Source organism: Perognathus longimembris, chromosome 3, assembly GCF_023159225.1.
Source record: "Perognathus longimembris pacificus isolate PPM17 chromosome 3, ASM2315922v1, whole genome shotgun sequence".
Lineage (NCBI taxonomy): Eukaryota > Metazoa > Chordata > Mammalia > Rodentia > Heteromyidae > Perognathus > Perognathus longimembris.
Genome location: NC_063163.1, coordinates 109,140,080 through 109,162,095, shown reverse-complemented (window position 1 = coordinate 109,162,095; position 22,016 = coordinate 109,140,080). Strand labels below are relative to the sequence as shown.

General features: G+C 38.6%; 2 protein-coding genes across 3 annotated transcripts in view; one reads left to right on the top strand and one right to left on the bottom strand.

The window, feature by feature from the left end:
• Positions 1–22,016, top strand: part of Pdgfd (platelet derived growth factor D) — a 172,028-nt gene that overhangs the window by 62,122 nt on the left and 87,890 nt on the right. The gene's annotated exons all lie outside the window — the stretch shown is intronic.
• On the bottom strand, positions 1,541–21,397 carry Ddi1 (DNA damage inducible 1 homolog 1). The gene is made up of 3 exons (XM_048343751.1): positions 19,352–21,397; positions 3,540–3,547; positions 1,541–1,552 (listed from the first exon to the last, which is right to left on the bottom strand). The coding sequence occupies exon 1, from the start codon at positions 21,300–21,302 to the stop codon at positions 20,106–20,108; it is 1,197 nt and encodes a 398-aa protein (XP_048199708.1). The 5' UTR covers positions 21,303–21,397; the 3' UTR covers positions 1,541–1,552; positions 3,540–3,547; positions 19,352–20,105.

The following is a 22,016-nucleotide window of genomic DNA, read 5'->3' as shown; positions in this document are numbered from 1 at the left end:
TCTTGGCTGTGGGGAGCAATCGAACTCTCTTGAGTAATGGCATAGTCATCTTCTATATGTTAAGGTCAGCATAGGTATACATTGTATTGGAGGGAAACTGAAAATACATTGAGCTGCCAGGTAGTGCCGGTAGACTTTTAAGCTGAATTTTATAGTAAGTGAACTAGACTTTGTAATTTAGTAGGAGATCTTTTCGAAAGCTGCTGTTTTCGATCTAGGCTGTAAATCCCTACCAAACATCCCTGAATGTTATCCTGCTTGCATGACCCCAAACTGTATTTGAATGGCAAGTACTTCTCCACCCTGGTGAGCTGCAGAAACCAACAGAAAACTCCACTACAAACAACACTTGTCCAAGTTGCAATTTTGTAGTTAAGAGATACTTAAAGCAGAGTGGAAGAAAAGATATTTACTGAAAACTTATGGTTGAAGCTTATCTAAAAAAGAAGCTTTTATTTTCTTCTGAAGGTAGGCCCAACTTTTCTTGGCTGTGAAACTAGGGCATCGGGATGCTCTTAGCTGATGTAGGGAGGTGAAATGCGTGAGGCAATGATAAGTGAAGTATAGTCTGACCTGGTATTGCCATTGCTTGAGTGTCCTCTGTCTGCTTTCAACTAGCAAAAAAAAAAACTGGACTGGAGGCATGGCTCAAGTGGTAGAGCCCAAACTATGGACAAAAAAGATGAGTGAGAGCACGATACCTAGGGATAGAATTAGCAAACAACCATATCTCAGCCACAATAATAGTAATTGATGGGAAGTAATAGTAATCAAGTGGGAAGCATTAATGGGTATTGAAATAAGTGAAAATTTAAGAAGCTAAAGGAAGAAAAAAGAAGTAGAATAATATTTGCAGTCTCAACTTTCTCATAACAGAGTATTAATTAATTACAAATAACAAAATAAGAACTTTAAATAAGAATAACATGGCATACTCCAACTTCATCAAAAATAATGGAAAAGGACATAATAGGACATGACTGGGATATTCCTGCCAAACATGTACAAACTAACACTTGTTTTTCTAAAATGTTGTTTTCTCTAATCATAGCGAATTTTAGACACATTCAGATTGATGGTTATTTTATGAAATAATTGGCCTGTACTCTTCAGAGATACCAATGTGATGAAAAAGGCACAAACTATTTCAGATTAAGATGGTCTAAAGAGACATAACAATGAAGGCATGATCTTGGATTTTCATCTGTCCTTAAGGACATTATTGGAACAATGTAGACACTTATAATGGTTTGGAGCACCTGTAGATTAAGTAACAGTATTTTTTATCAATGTCAATTTCTTGATTTTAATGATTGCAATATGTTATGTAAGAGTATTCTTTGTTTCCATAAAACACCTAGAGGCAAAAGGATGACATGTATGCAACTGTCTCTCATGTTGTTCAGGAAAAATACAGAGAGAGAGAGAGAGAGAGAGAGAGAGAGAGAGACAGAGAGACAGAGAGACAGAGAGACGGAGAGAGACAGAGAGACAGAGAGGACAGAAACAGAACAAGATAAAGTAAATAGAACAAAAACCAAAAAACCCAGAACTTCAGCAGCTCCTTTCTGATCTCCTATGTTGAGAACAGTTCTGTGGGAGAGAAACTGATTTTTTAATCTATTCACATTTAAGTGTACCATAACACACTATTCTCTGTCATTTAACTGAAATGTTCATGGCAGTTTCACACACGTAATTCTCTCTCCCCTGCAATCTTATTAGCATTTATTCCCATGAAACCACCAAAGATGGGAAGCAAAAGCATTTTAATTAACTCAGGTTTAATACATTTTCCTTATCTGCCCTGGCTGCAGATACCAGATGAGCATAAATGCTCTATTTCCAAAACCATCTTCTCGATCAAGACAGGTGACTACAGGAAAATCAAAGCTGGAAATTCATTTAGTTCTAGTTAGAGCATGGGCATGACCAGAGGCCATTTATCCTTCAAAATATCTAAAGAATTTTGATTTTCTATTTGAATCCCATGTTCTTCAGAATTTTTCTGCTAAAGGAACAGAGCACCTGGCTGATCTTGTTTTCTTCTAGGCTTGAATCTTACTAATGGGAAGTCCAGAGTTTCTTATAGCATGTTTATAATACTGTGAATAGAATTTAAAAGTCTTTGTGTGTGTTAGGGCATTTACTTTGTAATCCAATAAAAAGTACCTTTGTTTCATTCTTTGTATGTCTGGAACAATAAAAAATGTGCTGAGTACACTTTTCAGAACAATTGTATATTAATAAGATTTGGCAGATACCTACAATTTGAAAAGAAGTTTCTAAGGATACTTGAGAAACACCACAAACCATGTTTGAGTCTATAAAATCTCTGCCATAGTCTCTAAAATATCTATAACAGACATATTTCCTTGAAGCTATATTTGTGTCTATTTTGTGCAAATGTGTATATGGTTACAGAGCTGCCATGGTACTAAAATATACATAGTATTTCATTTATGATGTATTCATATGATCAGCAAATACTTTATGAAAAGTAAATGAGTAACAGAATCTTTGTCCTACAAGTCTTGATCTAAAACCTGCCATCCTTATACCACACTCCCCTTTGTTTATCAGCATCTGACACAATGTATAGTCCATATTTGATCCCCAAAACTATGAGAAGAATTGAATTATATGACTTGGTGTAGAGAATAAATATTGAAAGATGTACAACTCAAATTATAATGGTGACTATACCATTGACTTCAGGTAGGCAGAGTCAAGGTTTGTATGTGGATAGACTCTGTGGGTTCAGAATGAAGTCTTTTGAAGTTTAATAGGCTGGAACCCAAATTATGGCTCCACCCCTTATCATAAAACCTCGTACTATTAGCATTTGAACTTAGGACCTCTGCACTTGTTAGGTATGCACACTACCACTTTAGCTACACCACAATCCACATTGTCTTCATTGTTTCTTACTTTGTTCCTCTCCTTCCATTAGTCCTCCATCATCATCCTCTTCTATGGGGTCAAATTTAGTGATGAAAACAATATCCATTCTAATTACAAAGATGGAGAGCCTGTCAGGTTGTGCACCTGTCTGTTGTACAACCCAGACTTACTACTTGTTCCCCTCTACTTAGTTATCAATATGGCTCTTTCTCCCTCCTCCTTCTTTTCCTCTCCATTTTTCTTCTCTCCCTCTCCCGTTCTCCCTCTTTCTATCCTTCTTTTTCCACATAGTTAATTCAGGTTGATAGAAAGGAAAACGATGAATCACAAAAGGATTCTGTTTCATTTTCACAGTAATGGTGACACAGATTTGTATTGCCCGAGTACCTGTATTTGTAGAAAGACCTTAAGATCTTTTGCTTTTCCTTGCTTACAGTAAGAAATCTGTTCCCATTGTGTAAAACTCCATAGCATAATTGAATGTGTACTGTTAGTCTCTTCTAAAAGCATGGAACAATTGCCCTACTTTGCTTAATCTCAGGGGAAGCACCTGAAAGGAATTATATAACCTCAAAAATATGAATGCTCAAAATTAGAGGCTTTGTTGTTGTTGATCAGAGAAGAAAGAGATAAACAAAGAATCCTTTTGTGTCTGTAAATAAGACTGGATATCTGATCACAGAGTTCATTACCAAAACGGTTGTGGATAATGGCGATTAATCTGATTGGAGATATTTTGTGTTCTACCCTCAACATGCATTTTCAAACATGGCTGTTGGTAGAAGGAAGTAGCTTTGAAAATACCTTTCATTTTCTCCATTAAGAAACTATTTATGAAGCTGTAACCCCTCTGTACTTCACTTTGACAATAAAGAAGAAGAAAAAAAGAAACTATTTACTGGGGCTGGGAATATGGCCTAGTTGTATAGAGTGCTTGCCTCAGTACCACATAAACAGGAAAGGCTGGAAGTGGTTCTGTGGCTCAAGTGGCAGAGTGCTGCTAGCCTTGAGCAAAAAGAATCCAGGAACAGTGCTCAGGCCCTGAGTTCAAGTCCCAGAATTGGGAAAAAAAAAACAGAGAAACTATTTACTACAGACATTGAGAAAGTGCTTATAGTCACATAATAGTCTCTTCTTTTTTTTTTTTTTTTTTTTTTGGCCAGTCCTGGGCCTTGAACTCAGGGCCTGAGCACTGTCCCTGGCTTCTTCCCGCTCAAGGCTAGCACTCTGCCACTTGAGCCACAGCGCCGCTTCTGGCCGTTTTCTGTATATGTGGTGCTGGGGAATCGAACCTAGGGCCTCGTGTATCCAAGGCAGGCACTCTTGCCACTAGGCTATATCCCCAGCCCAGTCTCTTCTTTTTGTATATCAATTCTCAACTAGTTCTGCAGTCAGTTCAAAAGTAGGTGGATATGCTTACTTAATTAATATAAGTAATTATTTCTAAGATATCCTAGGTTAGTCACCTGCCAACTTGGATATTTTTTTGCCATATAACAAAGAGAATTAATTCCAAACTAAAATGGGCCATTTCATATCAGATTGATAACATTTTTGTGTGGTTCCATGTATTTAATTTGTATTCTGAAAAATCTTGATTAGATAGAGGAAGGAAGGAAATACAGCCAAGTCACAGACACTGTAAGGAACAGATGGAAGGGCTGGCATCTTTTGTGGCCACAAACACAGCACTAAGCCATGCTATCGGGAGACTGAGTTCAGGGCTGTTACCTGGACACCTGGGACCAAATCCAGATCTAGAAGATTCCAGGATAGAGTCCGAATGTGATTTATAACATAATGGGTCTGTACCGTTCTTGTTGAAAGCCATGTACTTTTGATTAAAGTCTCTGCTAGTTGTCTGTGAGCAAATATTGCCATTAGGAAGAAACACAAGGCGGCAGTATCTTTCTCTTTCTTGCTTCCCAATGTAGCCAGGATGACAGATGCACATCAGCACACCCATATTTTTGTGGTCCTTATTTTTCATATATGTATGTTACTTGATTATTTCACCTATATACTTGCTGTTGTTGCTTTAGTTCTCTTAAATGACCACCTATGTGACCAACAAGGGACAGAATTAAGGTGATACCATCACCACCAGCAGAGGCCAACAAGGTATATGTAATGACAACCTCCAGCAACCCAACTATGAAGAATAGCGTGTAAGCATGCAGCTGCCATTTAACCAAAACTTATTTCTCAGCAGCATGAAACTTGCCTTCTTTGCAGAAATCACTTCCCAGTAATCAAAATCCAGCTATGAAGTATACATGTGCCGTGTTTCTTCCAATTGTCATTGCTGTGGTATTTGCACTGGAGCTCTTTGGAAGCTGACCTGTGTGTCTCTTGGTGGTGAGCTGGAATCATTCAGGCTATGAGCTTCTGGCAAATCCCTGTTGTGAAAAATGTCATACCTCCTCTTCTACTGTCCCTCTTGATTTTTCTATAATTCATGAGTCTTCTGCCTTCATAAATGTCTTTGTTCTGCCTTTTGCTAAGCGATAAATCTTTTTTATACCTGTGTTGTGGCAAAGTCCCATCATAACCAAGGCTGCCCTGAAATTTGGAAGCTTCTGGAGCTTGGGGCATTTTTCCATCCAATTTTATAGATTCATCAAACTTTACAGTGAGCATGTGTTGTTTTGTGTCTGAGCATTACATCTGATTTGATTTCTCTCAATTATGCAAGTGTTTGTGGAATTTTTTCCCCACTGAGTACACTCACTTCTTGCTCTGAACCTTCTGGCACAGACAGAGTGAACTATGTTCCAAATTACCAACTTGGCCACCAAATGGTGAATGCAATTTTGTTTTATATATGACCACAATTATACTAGAGGATATAAATAATTTGTCATTTGTAGCTTTTACAGCCATATAGTACATTTTTATAGGAGCATTATATCTCTGTTCCTTTTTCTGTTGCTAAAAAGATAATGTTACAGATTGGATAAGTTTTAAAAGAAACTGGTTTATTTTGGCTCACAGTTTTGAAGGTCAAGGTCAAGGAGCCACATGATGATTGGTCAGGGCAGGGGACTACATGGTAAGAGATAAGGTGCGCACACACATGTGTGTATGTGTGTGTTTGTGTGTGCACATGTGTCTAGTCTCTGTTCCTCTTATAAAGCATCCAGCTTTCAGTCATGAGGGCTCAAGCCTAAGGATTTACCTAATCTTAATCACTTCCCAAAGGTCTCACCCCCATAAATACACTACTATGTATTGACATTGGAGTTGACATTTAACCCTGAATACCTCACAGTGAGGACTGAATTTGAACACATAATGCCTTCACAGACACAACTCAAGCTATATCCAAAACCATGGCAGTGCACCAAGTGGAGCCATTATAATGGAGAAGCTCTTCAGGAAATCATTAATGTCTGGGGGAAGTAATTATCATCTCACATGGAATAGGACCACGGCGTTTTACTCAATTCATGTTTATGAAAAGACAAGCAAACCTAACGCTTGAGTTTCAGCTACTTTGTGTAGGCTTTTGCCCAATGATCTACAATGCAAGATGAAAAAGTAATGTATCTTTAGAGGAGAATTTGTACATTGTAAATGGATTCTCAGGTTTTTATTAGTATTCAAACCCTTACAGTATGAAATAGGCCTATTTCATCCTCCCAAAAATGTCCTCAAGAAACCAGATGAGATTGCTACCTCACTTCAGTGTAATAGACTAGAGCTTTTCAGAGAGGTGCAGTTCCCAGAAGATATCTGTTCAATCAAGTAATTAATATTTAGGCTAGTAACAAACAAAGTCTAACTTAAAAAATCACAGTTCAAATGTCACAGTTAAGTCCAAAAGTCTACCATAAATGATTTCATTCTTTTTGTGGCAATGAATAAAAATATAGAAATTCTAAATAAGCCACAGTTAAAAGAAAGACAAAACAGGGTTTTTATAGTAATGAGTTATGTTAGGGATGAAAAAGGAAGATGGAAGATCTTTTCTGATATTCTTCAATGTACTCTGCATTTCATACAAAAGCATCATCTATTGACCCTACATAGATGAAGACTAGAGGCTATTAGTTTAGATTCTTGGTAACTGAGAATCAACAAAATTGATGCCAAAAGTAGAAAGAATTGCCTCTGGTCATGTCAACCATATATGCCCAGTTAGACAAAAACCTTGACAGTTTTTTATATACTGAAACTCATTCAGTGAGAGAGACTCATTCATTTATTGAGCACCTTCAACATGCCTAGGAATTCTAAACTTTCCATCTTATCAGCAATTGATACATGGTTATTGTGTTTCACCAGTAAAGATATAAATGTCATATAAAAGTAAAGAAAGAGCTTTACAAGGGTAGCTCCTTCAGTTTCGTAAACTATCCCTGGTGGTAAAATTAATAAAATGAGCCTGTTTCTGTCCTTCTTTCCTTAAGGGTTTTATCAATCAGCATAGGCTAGATTTTTATGGATTATTAGTCAGAACTCAGAGCTCAGTTCATGTGTTGCTTTGAAAAGCACATTGGCCTTAGCTGTAAAAAGAAGTGAAGTGCTGACATATACTTCACTGAGGAGTCTTAGAAACATGTTAAGTGAAAGAAGCCAAATATAAAAGGTGGCAGATTATATGATTCTATTTTCATGAACTATCCAGAATACAAGAATCTGAAAAGATTGGTGGAAAGGAAGAGAAAAGTATATACAGCAGTTGCTAAGTAGATTTAGAATGCTTCAAAACTACACAAATGCAATGATCATGAAACATCATGAATAAATTAATTGCTAATGAATTGTTCACTTTCAAGTGGTCCATTTTGTGGCATATAAACTTTAATTCAACTTTAAGAATTTGTCCCCAGGGGCTGGGAATATGGCCTAGTGGCCAGAGTGCTTGCCTCATATACATGAGGCCCTGGGTTTGATTCCTCAGCAGCACATATACAGAAAATGGCCAGAAGTGGTGCTGTGGCTCAAGTGGCAGAGTGCTAGCCTTGCGCAAAAAAGAAGCCAGGGACAGTGCTCAGGCCCTGAGTCCAAGCCCCAGGACTGGCCAAAAAGAAAAAAAAAGAATTTGTCCCCAAAACATTTTTAAAGGCCCAAAGAAAATGCATTGACTCTTTGTGTAGTTTGTTTACATCATATGCATGAAGTAGTATTGCTTATAATATCTGGCAGGCATCCTTAACCAATAAACATTATTTGAAAACTATGAAATCAGTGATGTGTTTTTGAGGGATTACCATCCTACTACTAAAATCTTTCACCTAAAAATTTCCCCATCTGTCTGTGTTATCTTAGGAGACATGTGCCTGCCTTGAATTTTAACTCATCCCAGGAACCTGTGTGCTCATTTCTAGTGAAGTTATCACTGTCCTACTGGGAATTTACATTTAGAACAATTACCCAGGGCAGAGTAATCTCTGGAAATCATTCACATGCTGGTCTTCTTCTCACATATCATTAATGAAGGTGTCAACTGTAAAGGTCACTACCAGCAATGCCTACTGAACCCCACTGATCATTTGAGTAGAAGTTGATATATTACTATTAATAATTGCCCTGTCCTTGTCAAGTAATTCTCAGTTCATGTGGGAGGCTGTGTGGTCAATTCAATTAAAATTAATTTTTCTCAGTTTATCATAGTGAGATGTTACCAAATACTGCCCTGGTGACACCAGAGACCCAAACTTTCTTTGTGATTGTTGGGCACTGCTGCTGACAGTACTTAGGTTTAATTGTTATAATAAAGCCAATGGTTCCATCATCACAGAAGGCTAATTTTTCATTTCTGAATCACCTGTGTGGCTCTTCCTTTCCTTGGCTGTAATCTACAAATTGTTTCACTGCTCATTAGTACTTCTAAGGCCTGAGGAAATAACAAGGGCAACCTCAATTTCTGTTCATCTGGCTAGCGACATGTTTTCAGTCTAAAAACATGGTGGTATAAAAGAATGAGGATTGACAATGGTGAATTAGATGGGGGTGTGGTTTATCCTACCTTGCCAGTTAGTTTCCCCAAACATATACATCCAAGGTTGAAAGTAGTCTTAGAAGTGGCCTAGTGGTAAAAGTGCTTGCCTCGTATACATGAAGCCCTGGGTTCGATTCCTCAGCACCACATATATAGAAAATGGCCAGAAGTGATGCTGTGGCTCAAGTGGCAGAGTGCTAGCTTTGAGCAAAAAGAGGCCAGGGACAGTGCTCAGCCCCTGAGTCTAAGCCCCTGGACTGGCAAAAAAAAAAAAAAAAGAAAGAAAGAAAGTAGTCTTAGACTTCAGAGGCCTTTGGCATGATCCTCTGCCCAGGGCTTCCTTACTGAGCTGGGTACAGCTGGGTATTGAGAAGAACAGTTATTTGCTCAGCAGGAAGCTTCCATACACTAAAGACCACTGATGATCCCTGGATCTGATGTGCCTGTAGTCACCAGGAAATCCTGTGGTTCCTGCATTTTTCCTGGTGCCTCCAAGTATGGATGACCCATGACCTTTTCACTTTACTGGAAGAAACTGAGACCCAGAGAGGTTTGTGGTCATGCCTGTAATCACATGGCAATTAAGTAGGACAATGGATGTTAAAACCAGGCTAGTGATCTTTCCATAGGTACAGCTAGTTTTGCTTAATTTTGTTTTATAGAACCTCAAATGAGCCCTCAGGATGGATCTGAAGTTCAGGAGTTTTTCCTTACATGGCTTACTCTCATGTGCTTGGCAGAGCTATTTGAGGCCTTCTCCGTCCTCAGCCCTTCAATTCCTCTTCACTTCTTGCTCTTCTTTGAACAAGAAAGGAGAAAGTAGACGACAGTCTTATGTCTTCATACCATCGAGCACGCCAGGGGCCTGCATTTATACCCAAATCTTCTGCCTCCCTTCCTCCCACAAGCCATGACCATTTCTTCCCTGTGGACAAGGATTTTGCTTCTTGAATTTCCTTCCCTTGTCTTTTAAGTCTTCACTCTTCTCTTCCCACAGGGTCATTGACAGGAACCTATGATGAATTACCTTTGTAGCAAAAGAAATGTTCTCAAGCCCCTTCCTCTACTATGATATTTCTCTGCTTCCCTAAAAGAACTCTTTTCTGAGAGAGTTGTTTGGGCTTTCTCTTCCACCCCCTGCATTCCAGTTAGTTCCTTAGTTCCCTTCAGGCCAGATGAGATTCTTGGCCACGATCCCCACAAAGGACATTCATGTCAAGTTATCTTCCCATCGGTGCTCCATCCCATCCTGTCCTCATCTCCCAGCCATATTTGACCTGGTGACTGCATGTGGTAAGCACCCATTGCTCATGAATTGCTTCTTTGGCTTCTCAGGTTTGCTTTTCTAATTCCTTTCTTTCATATCAGTTGATTTTGTTTTTGTTTTTGCTTTAGGCTGCTTTTCTACATCCTCCTTCTCTGTACAACCCAGAGACTGGATTTCTTAAGGACTCCATTCTTGGTCCTTCCAGTTTTATCTGGAAGCAACCAGAGACCACTTTTAACATTAAGTTGAACACCTGTCTTGCTTTGAGTTTCTCAGATAGCTTTCCAGAACACTTATGAACTCCAACCGCCCCTTTACTTACAACTGCAATTCTTTATGCAATCTAGTCTTCCTTACTACTCTCGTTTATTCTTACTGCTTGGTTTTTATTTCTTCTCCCTGAAAGACTCTTTGCCCTGATCTTCCAAGCATTCTTTCCTCTCATCCTGAATATTTCTCCCTAGATATCTCCTCCTCCTCGGAATCCTCTCCTGACTTTTTTTTTTTTTTTTTTTTTTTTTTTTTTTTTTGCCAGTCCTGGGCCTTGGACTCAGAGCCTGAGCACTGTCCCTGGCTTCTTTTTGCTCAAGGCTAGCACTCTACCACGTGAGCCACAGTGCCACTTTTGGCCGTTTTCTATATATGTGGTGCTGGGGAATCAAACCCAGGGCTTTATGTATAGGAGGCAAGCACTCTCGCCACTAGGCCATATTCCCAGATCTCTCCTGACTCTTTTATCTAATTCTTCTCAATGCTTTCCATCCCCCTGCAGTCCTAACACTTATCCACACACATCACAACTTTACCTAGTGTTACATATTAAAATATGTGCTCTTAGTGAGAGATCAATCATATTAAGTGGTTAAATATGTAGACTCTGATGCCAAATTCCTAAATGCAGATCACTTGTTTGGTGACATTGGACAGGTCACTCAACGTCTCAAATTCCTTGTAACCCTAATATTTTAAGTGTTGTTTAACACTTAGGTAGGTTTAGATATGTTAGAATGTAAAATGTGCTTGAATACAGGAAACATCTAGTAAGTGACAATATATAAATGATACATATTATTGGTATCCTTTCAATTATATGAAGCTTTCCCTTGAAAATGGACTTGAAGATGATCACTTTGTCATCCTTGAGTATCACTATTTTTTGTTGTCCCTGAAAGAAAGTGAGTAAATGCCCCTAATCAGACTTATGTCTCCACATACTCTCAATTTGTAGTTGTGACCTTAAAACAAGATAGGTTTGGGAATTCCAAATGTCTGTCAGAAGAAAGAAGTTGCTGAGAACACTTGTAAAATAACAGACCCACATCTATTGGCGCTATCAGCAGGGCTTGAGTCACCTGGCAATTACTGATTATATGAAGACCTTTCAACTTATGTGAACTCCATGGAGAGAACAAGAAGTTATGGAAAGTGTGAGATGAACAGTGGTGCATTCATAGAAATAGCTTTGTGGTTCATAGAATAAAAGAACAGGAAAGGGGCTAGGAATATGGCCTAGTGGCAAGAGTGCTTGCCTCCTACACATGAAGCTCTCAGTTCGATTCCCCAGCAACATATATATGGAAAACGGCCAGAAGGGGCGCTGTGGTTCAGGTGGCAGAGTGCTAGCCTTGAGCAGGAAGAAGCCAGGGAAGGTGCTCAGGCCCTGAGTCCAAGGCCCAGGACTGTCCAAAAAAAAAAAAAAGAACAGGAAAGTGAATGAATGGCCATCTTAGATTCTTTATTCTAGTAAATTCCTTTGATTATCCTTGCTCCTAGAATAATTCAAGTGTTCTTTTCTACATAGAATTGAATTTTCATCTCTATCTAATTGGTCAAACAAATCGGAGTTAGTAAGTTACCTTCAAGCTGATGACAGTCTGTTAAGAATAGAGCTTTGGATTGCTTGTGCTTCTTAGAGCACCAGGTAAACCTACTAAAATAAAATGAAATATAATACAGAAGATGTTTCTACATGAGAAATAACGTAGGATGTCAGTGGTGTTACATATGGAGTCTAGGAATATCCATGGTCCTTTCAAAACTGTATACTCTTCATTTGTATTTAAACAGACTGAAATAAATCAATGACTTCCTTAATCACCATCAGACATAGCAGATTTACCTTAGCTATGTGTAGTAATCATTCGACCAACTGTGACGGGATGTAATGCATTTTGTGCCATCCATCATGTCTTCCCTGAAGGACACCGAACTAACTTGTTCTCACAACTTGCTGAAGGACTTGAACACATCCATTTTGTTGGCTGCCAAGTTTTCAAACCTTCACAAAACTATGGAAACTTATACTGAAGTGGAAAACTGAAATGTCCACGTGTCCTTTATAGCACTTCACCATACCTGAACTATGCTTAAATATCTTTCCAGAGGGTGGGGAGAACATTAAGTATATCATCTGTGTTCTTGCTTTAGATTTTTCCTTATTAATTAATATAATAATAAGGTAGCAAGGAAAGGTTTTGGTATTTTTTTCACAAAATTTCAAGAGATTCCTTTATTAATGACTATTTACTGTGAAAGAGCAAGTACTGTTGTTGCTTCTTATACTGATAAAGATATTTTCAGACTAGATACCTAGGAGTCATCATGTACTGTGATGTTGATAGGACAGACCATGCCATATAGGAACATAAACTCCTATAGCCATGGGATATTAGTGAGATTGCTTCCTGTCAATTATCATCTCAGAACCCAGGGAACAGCAGTTGGCAGTGTTGGAACAGAGAATATCTTTGCTTCTGTTTCACTCTAACTTCCCGTCTGTTGTTTTAACTTTATGAGATTATTTCTGATAGATTCCGATAGGGCTGGCTCCAACATATTTCTGTAATTTTTTTTCTTAATATCATTTAATTGTAAACTCCTGAGTAAGGTAGGCTAGAAATAATGCTATTAAGCAGTAAGCTGCAGAGCTGACACAACTGATAACAAACGTGTGTGTGTGTGTGTGTGTGTTCCGTTGATGTCATTAGTTTTGTGAGAGCTACCCTTGGAACAGGATTTGCTGTTCTTTGGGGGAAAGGCTTTGCCATTGTCTCACTTTGCCATTTTGCTCTCCTCCACATCAGTACACATCATTAACTATGCCAATGTCAGTAGCTGACCGGCTTTCCTTAAGGTCTTCTTGGGCCTCTTTGTCATGGCAAGATGACAATTTGTTCCCAACTTCCTCTTCTTGCCTCCTTGTCCATGAATTTCTTACATGTATCACAGAGATACCAAACATGGCGGGCCTCTTCCTTTCCCCAGCCAGACACCCAGAAAACCTGCAACTTCTAGATAATCACCTGCTGTCTGTTGGCTCATCTCTTTCTAAAAACCTGGTTTGTCATTCCATGTTTCTCCATTGTGCTGCCCTTCTTTGTGTTCTGTTGATTGTATCTAAGCCTTCCATCACCCCATGACTTTTTCATATGAATACAATGAGAAGTAGGCATCATCTGCCATCTGTAGACCCTTTTTTTTTCTGAAAAACGTGAGTCTTTTTACACCTCTCTTTTGTGCCATTCTACTTTACATTCTATGCATTACATCTCAACTCCATGGATGCAAGAGAAAGGAATGATATTTATGCTGCTTCTGAAATATCTGCTTATATGTTCAAATATTTCCTTAAAGTCCCAAAACAGAGGATTGAGGATGAACTCAATCTATCATTATCAACTGGTGTATATATATATATATATATATATATATATATATGTATGTATGTGTGTGTGCATGTGTGTATAGATATATAGATATAAGTATGTGTGTATATGTGTATCTATATATGTTTATATATGTGTATATAGCCATGCTTTTGCATGATAAGGTAATTGAAGCATTATATTTGAGTATCCTCCACTCCCATTATCTGATACCCATTTTTTTCTGGATTAACTTTTTAGTAGTACATATAATTTCTGAGATGATTAAAAAATCCAGATATAGTATGAATTTTCTTGAACATTCATAGACTGCTTTTTAAATTTTTTGTATATTTAATAGAATTCATAATGACATGTTCACATGTGTATACTATATACATTTAGCATATATAACCCCATTACCTTTCTCATTCTCCAAGTTTTTTTTTAATCATTGCTTTAAAAATATTTTCTTACACTTTTTAAAATGAATAACTACCTATTCTAGAAATATTTGATGGGTGAATTTTAAGGAGTTTTATTTCTTGTAAAAAACAAATCAGGACATTCTACTTCAACTATTTGAACATAATTGGTAGTGTGGGTGATTGATCATTGTAACATATTAAAGTTCCATCCTGTTTAGATATGTACAATATACCTAGGAGCATACAATTTTAAATCCACTGTTTTCAAATGTCCTAGTTTTCCCAGGATTGAAAAGCTATCCAGGATGAGAGATATCAGCTTTAAAACAAGAGCAATCCCAGATACTATGATGTTGGCCTGTATAAAACCCTAGTTACATTGTCTTTACTAGGAATACTTTGCAATTGTATTACATTAAAAACACTTAAAGCATCCATTTTGATTACATTTCTATCCACACATATAAGTACCAGTTATGTTGTTACCCCAGAATATATTTATCCTAATTTTACAAAGACAATCCCATCTATATCAGTCCACTGTATGTTTTTATATCAAAGTCAAGGGAAGCTTTGAGGAGGTGGTTGATTGCTCAAGATGTGTGTTGAGAGTTCACAACAACAGATGAGTACCAGAAACCAGCTGTACTGAGGAAAGCCAGGGCCTGAACTGGGATCTGCCATATAGCAGGTGGTCATTAAGGATTAGGAGAACACATGCTGCCATGCTCTGGTGTCACCCATGGGGAACAGGAGTGTTCTCACAACCCCATATTCTGTATTTTATGATTCAGCACTAAATTATAGATGTTTATGTACATGTATAAATACGTTGGTATATGTGTATGTGTGTGTGTGTGTGTGTGTGTCTGTGTGTGTGTGTGTGTGTGTGTGTATGTGAGCATGTACCAGTCCTGGGGCTTGAACTCGGGGTATGGACACTGGCCCTAGGCTTCCACCACCACCACCCCCGCCCCCGCAAGCCTAGGTCTCCACTTCAGGCTTTTTGGTGATTAATTGGAAAAGAATCTCATGAACTTTCCTGCCTAGGCTGACTTCAAACCACAATCTTCAGATCTCAGTCTCCTGAGTAGCTAGGATTACAGGTGGGAGCCACCCAGTGCCCAGCAGAATTACATATCTTTTTGATAAATATTAATTTTAATATTTATTTTGTTGAAAAGGTAAAGGACAGAGGGGTTACAGTTATATAAGTCGGGTAATGAGAACATTTCTTTTTGAACGGTGCCACCTCTTCCTTCATTTTCTCCAAGTTTTTTCCCTCCCCACCCTCTTCCCCCACAAGTTATATGTTGTATTGCTCATTTTTAACATAGTGTCTACTGAATTCACAGAGGGAGACCAAAGAAGGATATTCTTAGAAGAGGATCAAAAAGGCCCAATAGCTATGTGCAAATGATTATATAATATGATGGTTATTGTAATGAAGTCCAAGAAATGGAAACAAGAGGGTTTGTTATTTTGAATTTTTGTTTAATTTTTGTTTTTTCTCCTTTTTTACTGTTTTTCTTTTAAATTTCTGTACATTTTGTCTTGTATGTAAGAATTACATACATTTTTAACAATTCAATTTTACATTTCTCCCGGTTCCTCTAACTGGACTTGTAAGTTTTATGAAGGTTAAGACTAAAGCCTACATGTTCTTGTTTCTCCACATGAGAAAAGACAGGAACAAAACTCAATACAGTAAACTCTTTTAGCAACATCTAGTTATTCAAAACACTAGTACTTTGGCTGAGATACTTTATATCTCTATACATGCCATGAGTTTAAAAGGGAAAATATGAGAATTAATACCATCTTAAATTACTTATTATCTTCATCATCAGGGATCTTTGTTGAAAAGCTCTGGTACACTGGGATTTTAGAGGGATGATTGATGTTATGGTATGAATTTGGTAAATTTAAGTGACAATTTGCCTGGAATATGGTTATACTGGTAATTGCCATCTATTTTATTTAGACACGGCATTCTTTAGCAGGTGAAAAATACACAGCCCACCTCACATGAAGCATAGCTACATTGCCTCCATGAACTTTAACAGAGAAGAAAGTATCTTGTTGTTTTTTTTTTAAAATAATAATGTTCTTCATATTAGTCTTACTGGTGAGAAATAGACGAAAACTGGACTCATAGAAGTCAAAAAGAGAAGGTAAGGAAGGGAGAAAGGGAGGAAGAGAGGAAGGGGGGATAGAAAGAAGGGAAAGGAAGTAAAGAAAGAGAATAAGAAAGGAAGGGAGAGAGAGAGAGATGTAGCCATCTTCACATACACTGCAGCACAATGAGTCAAAGCCACCCCCAGTGTGCTCATTCAACAGCCCATTAAGCAGATCCTGTGAGGAGGACACAAAATACACAGCAAGACTCCAAGTCGCTTTTTTTTTTTTTCTTAGAAACAAGCCCTTGGAAATTCTGAGGTTCTAACAGATGGACCCAGGTGTGAAAACAAACGGCTTCAAGGAGAGTTTGTCTCAGGCTTCACTGTGGATGCAGTAAAAGTCTTTTCATTTTTAGACAATTTGCCATTGACAAATAAATTACTGTGGATTCATAGCTAAGCCATAATCTTAGCCCTATCCTTACCCACCATATAAAAGTGTGCTTCAAGGGTCAACCATTTCAGACCAACCCAGATTTGTTGTTCTTACTTTCTTTCTTCCTTTTCTTCTCATCTTTAACTTCCTCTGACTTGGTTTTCTGGGCTCTTGATAATCTCAGAGAGTAACTAGGAGAATAACCAAGAAATGTTAGCATTGATTAATACCTTCACCAATAGTTTCCTGGTGTGAGTCCTAGATCGCTCTCATCATTTTACTCAGGGGTTTCTTTATGGGATGTTGTATGTCAGCAAGAGACCTTTTTATAATTGGTTTCCAATTATAAAAATGTTCTTGTAACTAAAATGGTAACATTTAATACCTGTGGTGAAGATGAATTTATACATGTAAACATCCATTTGTCTTTTCTCCTTGGGGTGCAGAGATCTCCCTAGAAATAGAAGAAATTTTATGAAAGAGGTTAAGCTTGTATGTTCTATTTAGTGTGAGCATTATCATTCTTCTGCATTACAGCAGAATACATTAGTGTAATCTTGAAATGCAGTGTTTATCATAATAGTTATTTTCTTTTAGGTAGAATGGATATTGAAATGAGAACTAGGTGACATGAATAGCTTCGTGCACTTCTTAAATAGTTTAAACAGCTTATTTTAAACAGTTTAAATATTTGATAAGAACAAAGAAAATGAAGATACGTTCATTTTCTAGGAAATAAATTCCCAATGGTAGATATTTGTAACCTATATGTTAACAAACTGAATTTTAAAGTTTTTTATTAATGTCAGTGATGAGCATTCTATGTTTATTGAAGATGAACAAATCTCCATAGTTTTGCTTACTTTAAAAAAAAATCTAAGTTTAATGGTTTCTTTTGTACCAATATATTAATAATGTCATGCCTAGCTTGTTTGTTTTCAGTTATTTAAAAGTCTGTTCTCATCCTACTACTAGGTTTTAATTATCTTGAATGCTGGACCTTACCCATATTTATAAAATCTTAGTTTAGTGCCTGTTTCATGAGAATTCAGTTAATAAATATTGAGAGTATTATTTCTGCAACTCTGCTGTCATTGTTATGGTGGTATTTTAGTACTTTCCAATATACTTTTTCCTAAATAGTAGAGAATGTAGTAGATCAATCAGGGTTTTATGAGCTGAGGAGTAGGATTCATATCTAGAATATTTCAAATAATAAAATATAATTTTAAAAGAACTAGACTAGGAAAGGGTAAAACATTTCCTGATATTCATAGGCTCATGTATTGTTACAGTTCTTTTTATGTAAATATATGTATATATACTTTTTATATCATATTGCATACTATATGCATTGTATATTTGAATATGTGTGTAAAAGTAAATCCCAATGTAAACTTCATTGTTGTAAAAAATTGCTATTCTTGGAAAATTGAATGATTTTTGTAAGTCAAATTCCAGGATGCCTAGAATTATTCAAACCATTCAAATTTACAAATCTCAGTTTTAATGGGAATTTGATCATTATTGATAACTATTCAAAATTTTATTCAAAGGATTAATGGTTGCTTATCTAGTGGCTGATTTAGATAGAATACAAGCAAAAGATGTTACCTTTCATCAAAACTAATATATTTGAAGTTTAATTCATTAGGAGTCTTTGAGAAGCATATATAAGATTGCATCAAGATTTTTTAATCTAATGAGCTAATGTTAAAAATACTTTCTGATCTGTAAGGCAAATGTTTTTTTAAATTATCAATAATACATGGTTTCATTCACTGTTTATTGATTTTTCTTCCTTGTGATCATTCCTTTTCTGCTCAACGAATGTGCACTTAATTTAACTATCCATTTACTCAAGTAAAATTTTTAAAAGTTGGAATATGTCCCAAAGAACATGCCTAATTTTTAGAAGAGTCTAACTTGTCCTATGGAGAAAGCTGAAGAATCTAGTGAAAGCCTACCAAAAAAGAATTCTTATTTAGGTTAGCACTGATCTCGTAAAGAACAAAGACTTCCTCATGTCAAAGGGATTGTGTTCTTAGCAGGAGAAAAATTGAAGATCAAGTTATTCATTGTTATGAGATAGATTTCAGTTCAAAATAAGACAGAAATATGGGGGCTGGGAATATGGCCTAGTGGCAAGAGTGCTTGCCTCCTACACATGAAGCTCTTGGTTCGATTCCCCAGAACCACATATATGGAAAACGGCCAGAAGGGGAGCCGTGGCTCAGGTGGCAGAGTGCTAGCTTTGAGCGGGAAGAAGCCAGGGACAGTGCTCAGGCCCAGGACTAGCAAAAAAAAAAAAAAAACAAAAAGACAGGAATATGCCCAAGACTTTTCCCAAAACACCAAGGCAACCTCAGAAGTTGTGAGTGGTCACATTTGGTATCATGTGAACTGTTGAAAATACTTTTTTAGACTTTTACATGCTACACATCCTAAAAGTGTTATTGTTTGATGTTCAGGAATCCCATGTGACATATGAAAATGTCTTTCAAAATATGATGCTAAGAATTTTATGTATTTTTCTGAAAGTCAGTCGTGAGTTTTTCAAGTCAGAATTTCTATATATTCATAGGTACTTTTCTTATCCCTGGACTGGTGTCTGGACTAAAAGAAGTAGCTCTTTTTACATAAAAGTGGGTGAACAGTGTCATGAGAAATCAAAACACATTGGAGGTTAGAAAACAGGAAAGATGTCAAATATGAGGAAATAAACCCTCATGCTGCCCCAAAGAGATATTTATAAGTATTAATCTGTTTGAGCCTATAATTGACCCGCCATTTTTCATACCTTTCCCAAAGAAAATGCAATCTGTAAAAACAGACATAAAATAAAATAAAACTTATTAGCCTGGGCGTGATAGCACACATTGAAATCCTAGCACTCAGGAGGCAGAGGCAGGAAAATCATGATTTTTGAGGATGGCCACTGTTACACAGCAACATCCCGGCTCAACTAACAAACAAAAAACATGAGTGCTTTTGTGAAATTGTCTTGTACAGATACCTATAAAGTCTGCAGCATTGGCTTTTGCCATTTTGTTGCAAAATGACAATTACTTGGACCTGCCTCCCTATAATCTTGCAGAAGAGACTGACTTTCCTCCTCATCAGACTAGCCAGAAACCGACTGGTTCCCAGAGCCTTCCCATTGGGGTTCAGTGATTTTTGAACGACGGGAGTGGACCAGGGAGCCACAAGAACCATCTGATTCACACATGGAACCATCCGAGTACGCAGCTGAGCTGTTATGGATGTGTTTAATGATAACGCTGCCAGTGAGTTGGTGTCTTATAATTTCCTGGGACTTGAGGTTCTTTCCAAGATGGTGACCTATCTGTAATCCTGCTTCAGTGCTTTTTGCGTCCTGAATCCATGACTGGGTGTTTAATCTTTTCTGCTACTTCCTTGTTTGAAGACTCCTCTTCCTCACTACCACTTATCAACATAGCACATATGGGCACCTCTGCCTCGGGAAGGAAGGGAGTCTGTGTGCCGGTGGTGCCAATCACCAGCACGTTTTTCTTCAAATCTATGGAACACTGATGTCTTCTGAGCATATCTAGCCCTAGAAGGATGTCCATGGGCTGCTCTTCAAGTATAGAGAAAGAACACTGTAAGAAATCACCTTCAATCTGAATCTGTGCTAGATGAATGCGGCCCATTATCCTCTGTATGCCCACCCCTTTGGCAACTCCAGCCCAGCGTCGGTCCATCAGCCTGATGATGTTGCATCTCTCAGCACACGCTTGGCTCATGATGGTCATCTGAGCGCCCGAGTCCACGAACGCCTTCAGAGGAAGGCCGTTCACCTTGCAGTTCACGTAGAGCATCGCCACCTGTCCGAAGCTCTCGGGGGCCTCCTCCATGGCGATGGTCATGTTTTCTTCAATATTCTGCTGCCGAATCTCTTCTTCTATTTTGGCCTGGGCTTCCCGATCGAAGGGATCGGCCGTGTAGAGGCGAAGCATCTCTTGCTCTCTCAGGGCTATCTCCCTTTGCTGCTCCCTCAAGACCCGAGAAAACGTGTCCAGGTTTCCGCTGAGCAGCGCCTCCGCCAGAACAGGGTTGCGTTCCTTCAGCAGGGACAGGTCGTGCGGATTGGAGAGCAGCATGCTGCGAATCAAGGCTGGGCTGTCCAGACCGTGAGCAGAAGCCGCCTTCTCGCCAGAGCCCAAGCCGTGGGATTGCTGGGCCGAGGGCGCCCGCTGCTGCCTGGCCGTCGAGGTCCCCGGTGTGGCAACCCCACTGAAATCAACTCGATGATGGTGATGATGGTTTGGAGCCCTTCCTGGAGGCCGGGGTCCCATATTATCCTTCTGAAGCAATACAACAACATCTCCATCTTTGAGGCCATAGGAGCCCAGGGAGCAGTGATCATCCACAAGCATCCTCTCCGTGTAGATGATCTGGCTCTCTTCTGCCGGGATACCAGACTCGATCTCACAGAGGACTCGGAAGTTGCAGAGCTCAAAGTCAGGGCTGACCTGGAGGGAGAACGTTCGCTCGGAGAGGTCCCTCCGTACACAGTACACCGTGATCAGCATGGCCCGGGCCCAGGAAAGCCAGGGGGGCCGGGAGCATGGATGGTTCACTGGCTGACAGGGGGCTGGTCACTCGTGATGGCCTGGCTGTTGTTCCCACGCGGTGTGTCCTGCAGGGCTGATCTCAGAGGGCCTTCGCTGCTCACCAGTCCCAAGGCTTTCTCCCAGCCTCAGTGCCAGCCGCTGGGCACATGGAACTTGGGGGCTGTAGGCTCTCTTTTTATGTGTGCTGTTGGAACTTAGAAGGCCTGTTCCCATGAAAACAGAGTCAAGCCAGACCGTGAGATTCCAAGGCAAGCCATTCAAGACCCACTTGACACCAGAGAGGAAAAATATTATTTCAAATCCGTGTCAACAGCATGTCAAAATTCATTTTGTTCATTTCGTAGTTCTATTTGTATACTTTTCCTTATTGATGAAACGATGAGAGCTTATTTTCACAATAGCAAAGGCTGTGCTAGGCTCTTATTAGCAAAGATTTGATGAACTTGATGCCAGCTCTTAGGGATCTCATATTCTGTGAAGGGGTGAATGGGTGGATAGAAAAATCACAATACAATACAATACAATACAATACAATACAATACAATACAATACGTACATGTACAGCCACCTGTGTGGCAAGATAGTTGTCCAAAAAGGAGATCAGTTGAGCGATGAAGGATGGACATTTTCTGGATGAGTGGTGGCGAGACTCATTCAGACAAATGGAGTTGT

Bases quoted from the DNA above. Each gene is read 5' to 3' on its own strand.
- Ddi1 (XM_048343751.1), bottom strand. From the start codon at position 21,302: ATGCTGATCACGGTGTACTGTGTACGGAGGGACCTCTCCGAGCGAACG.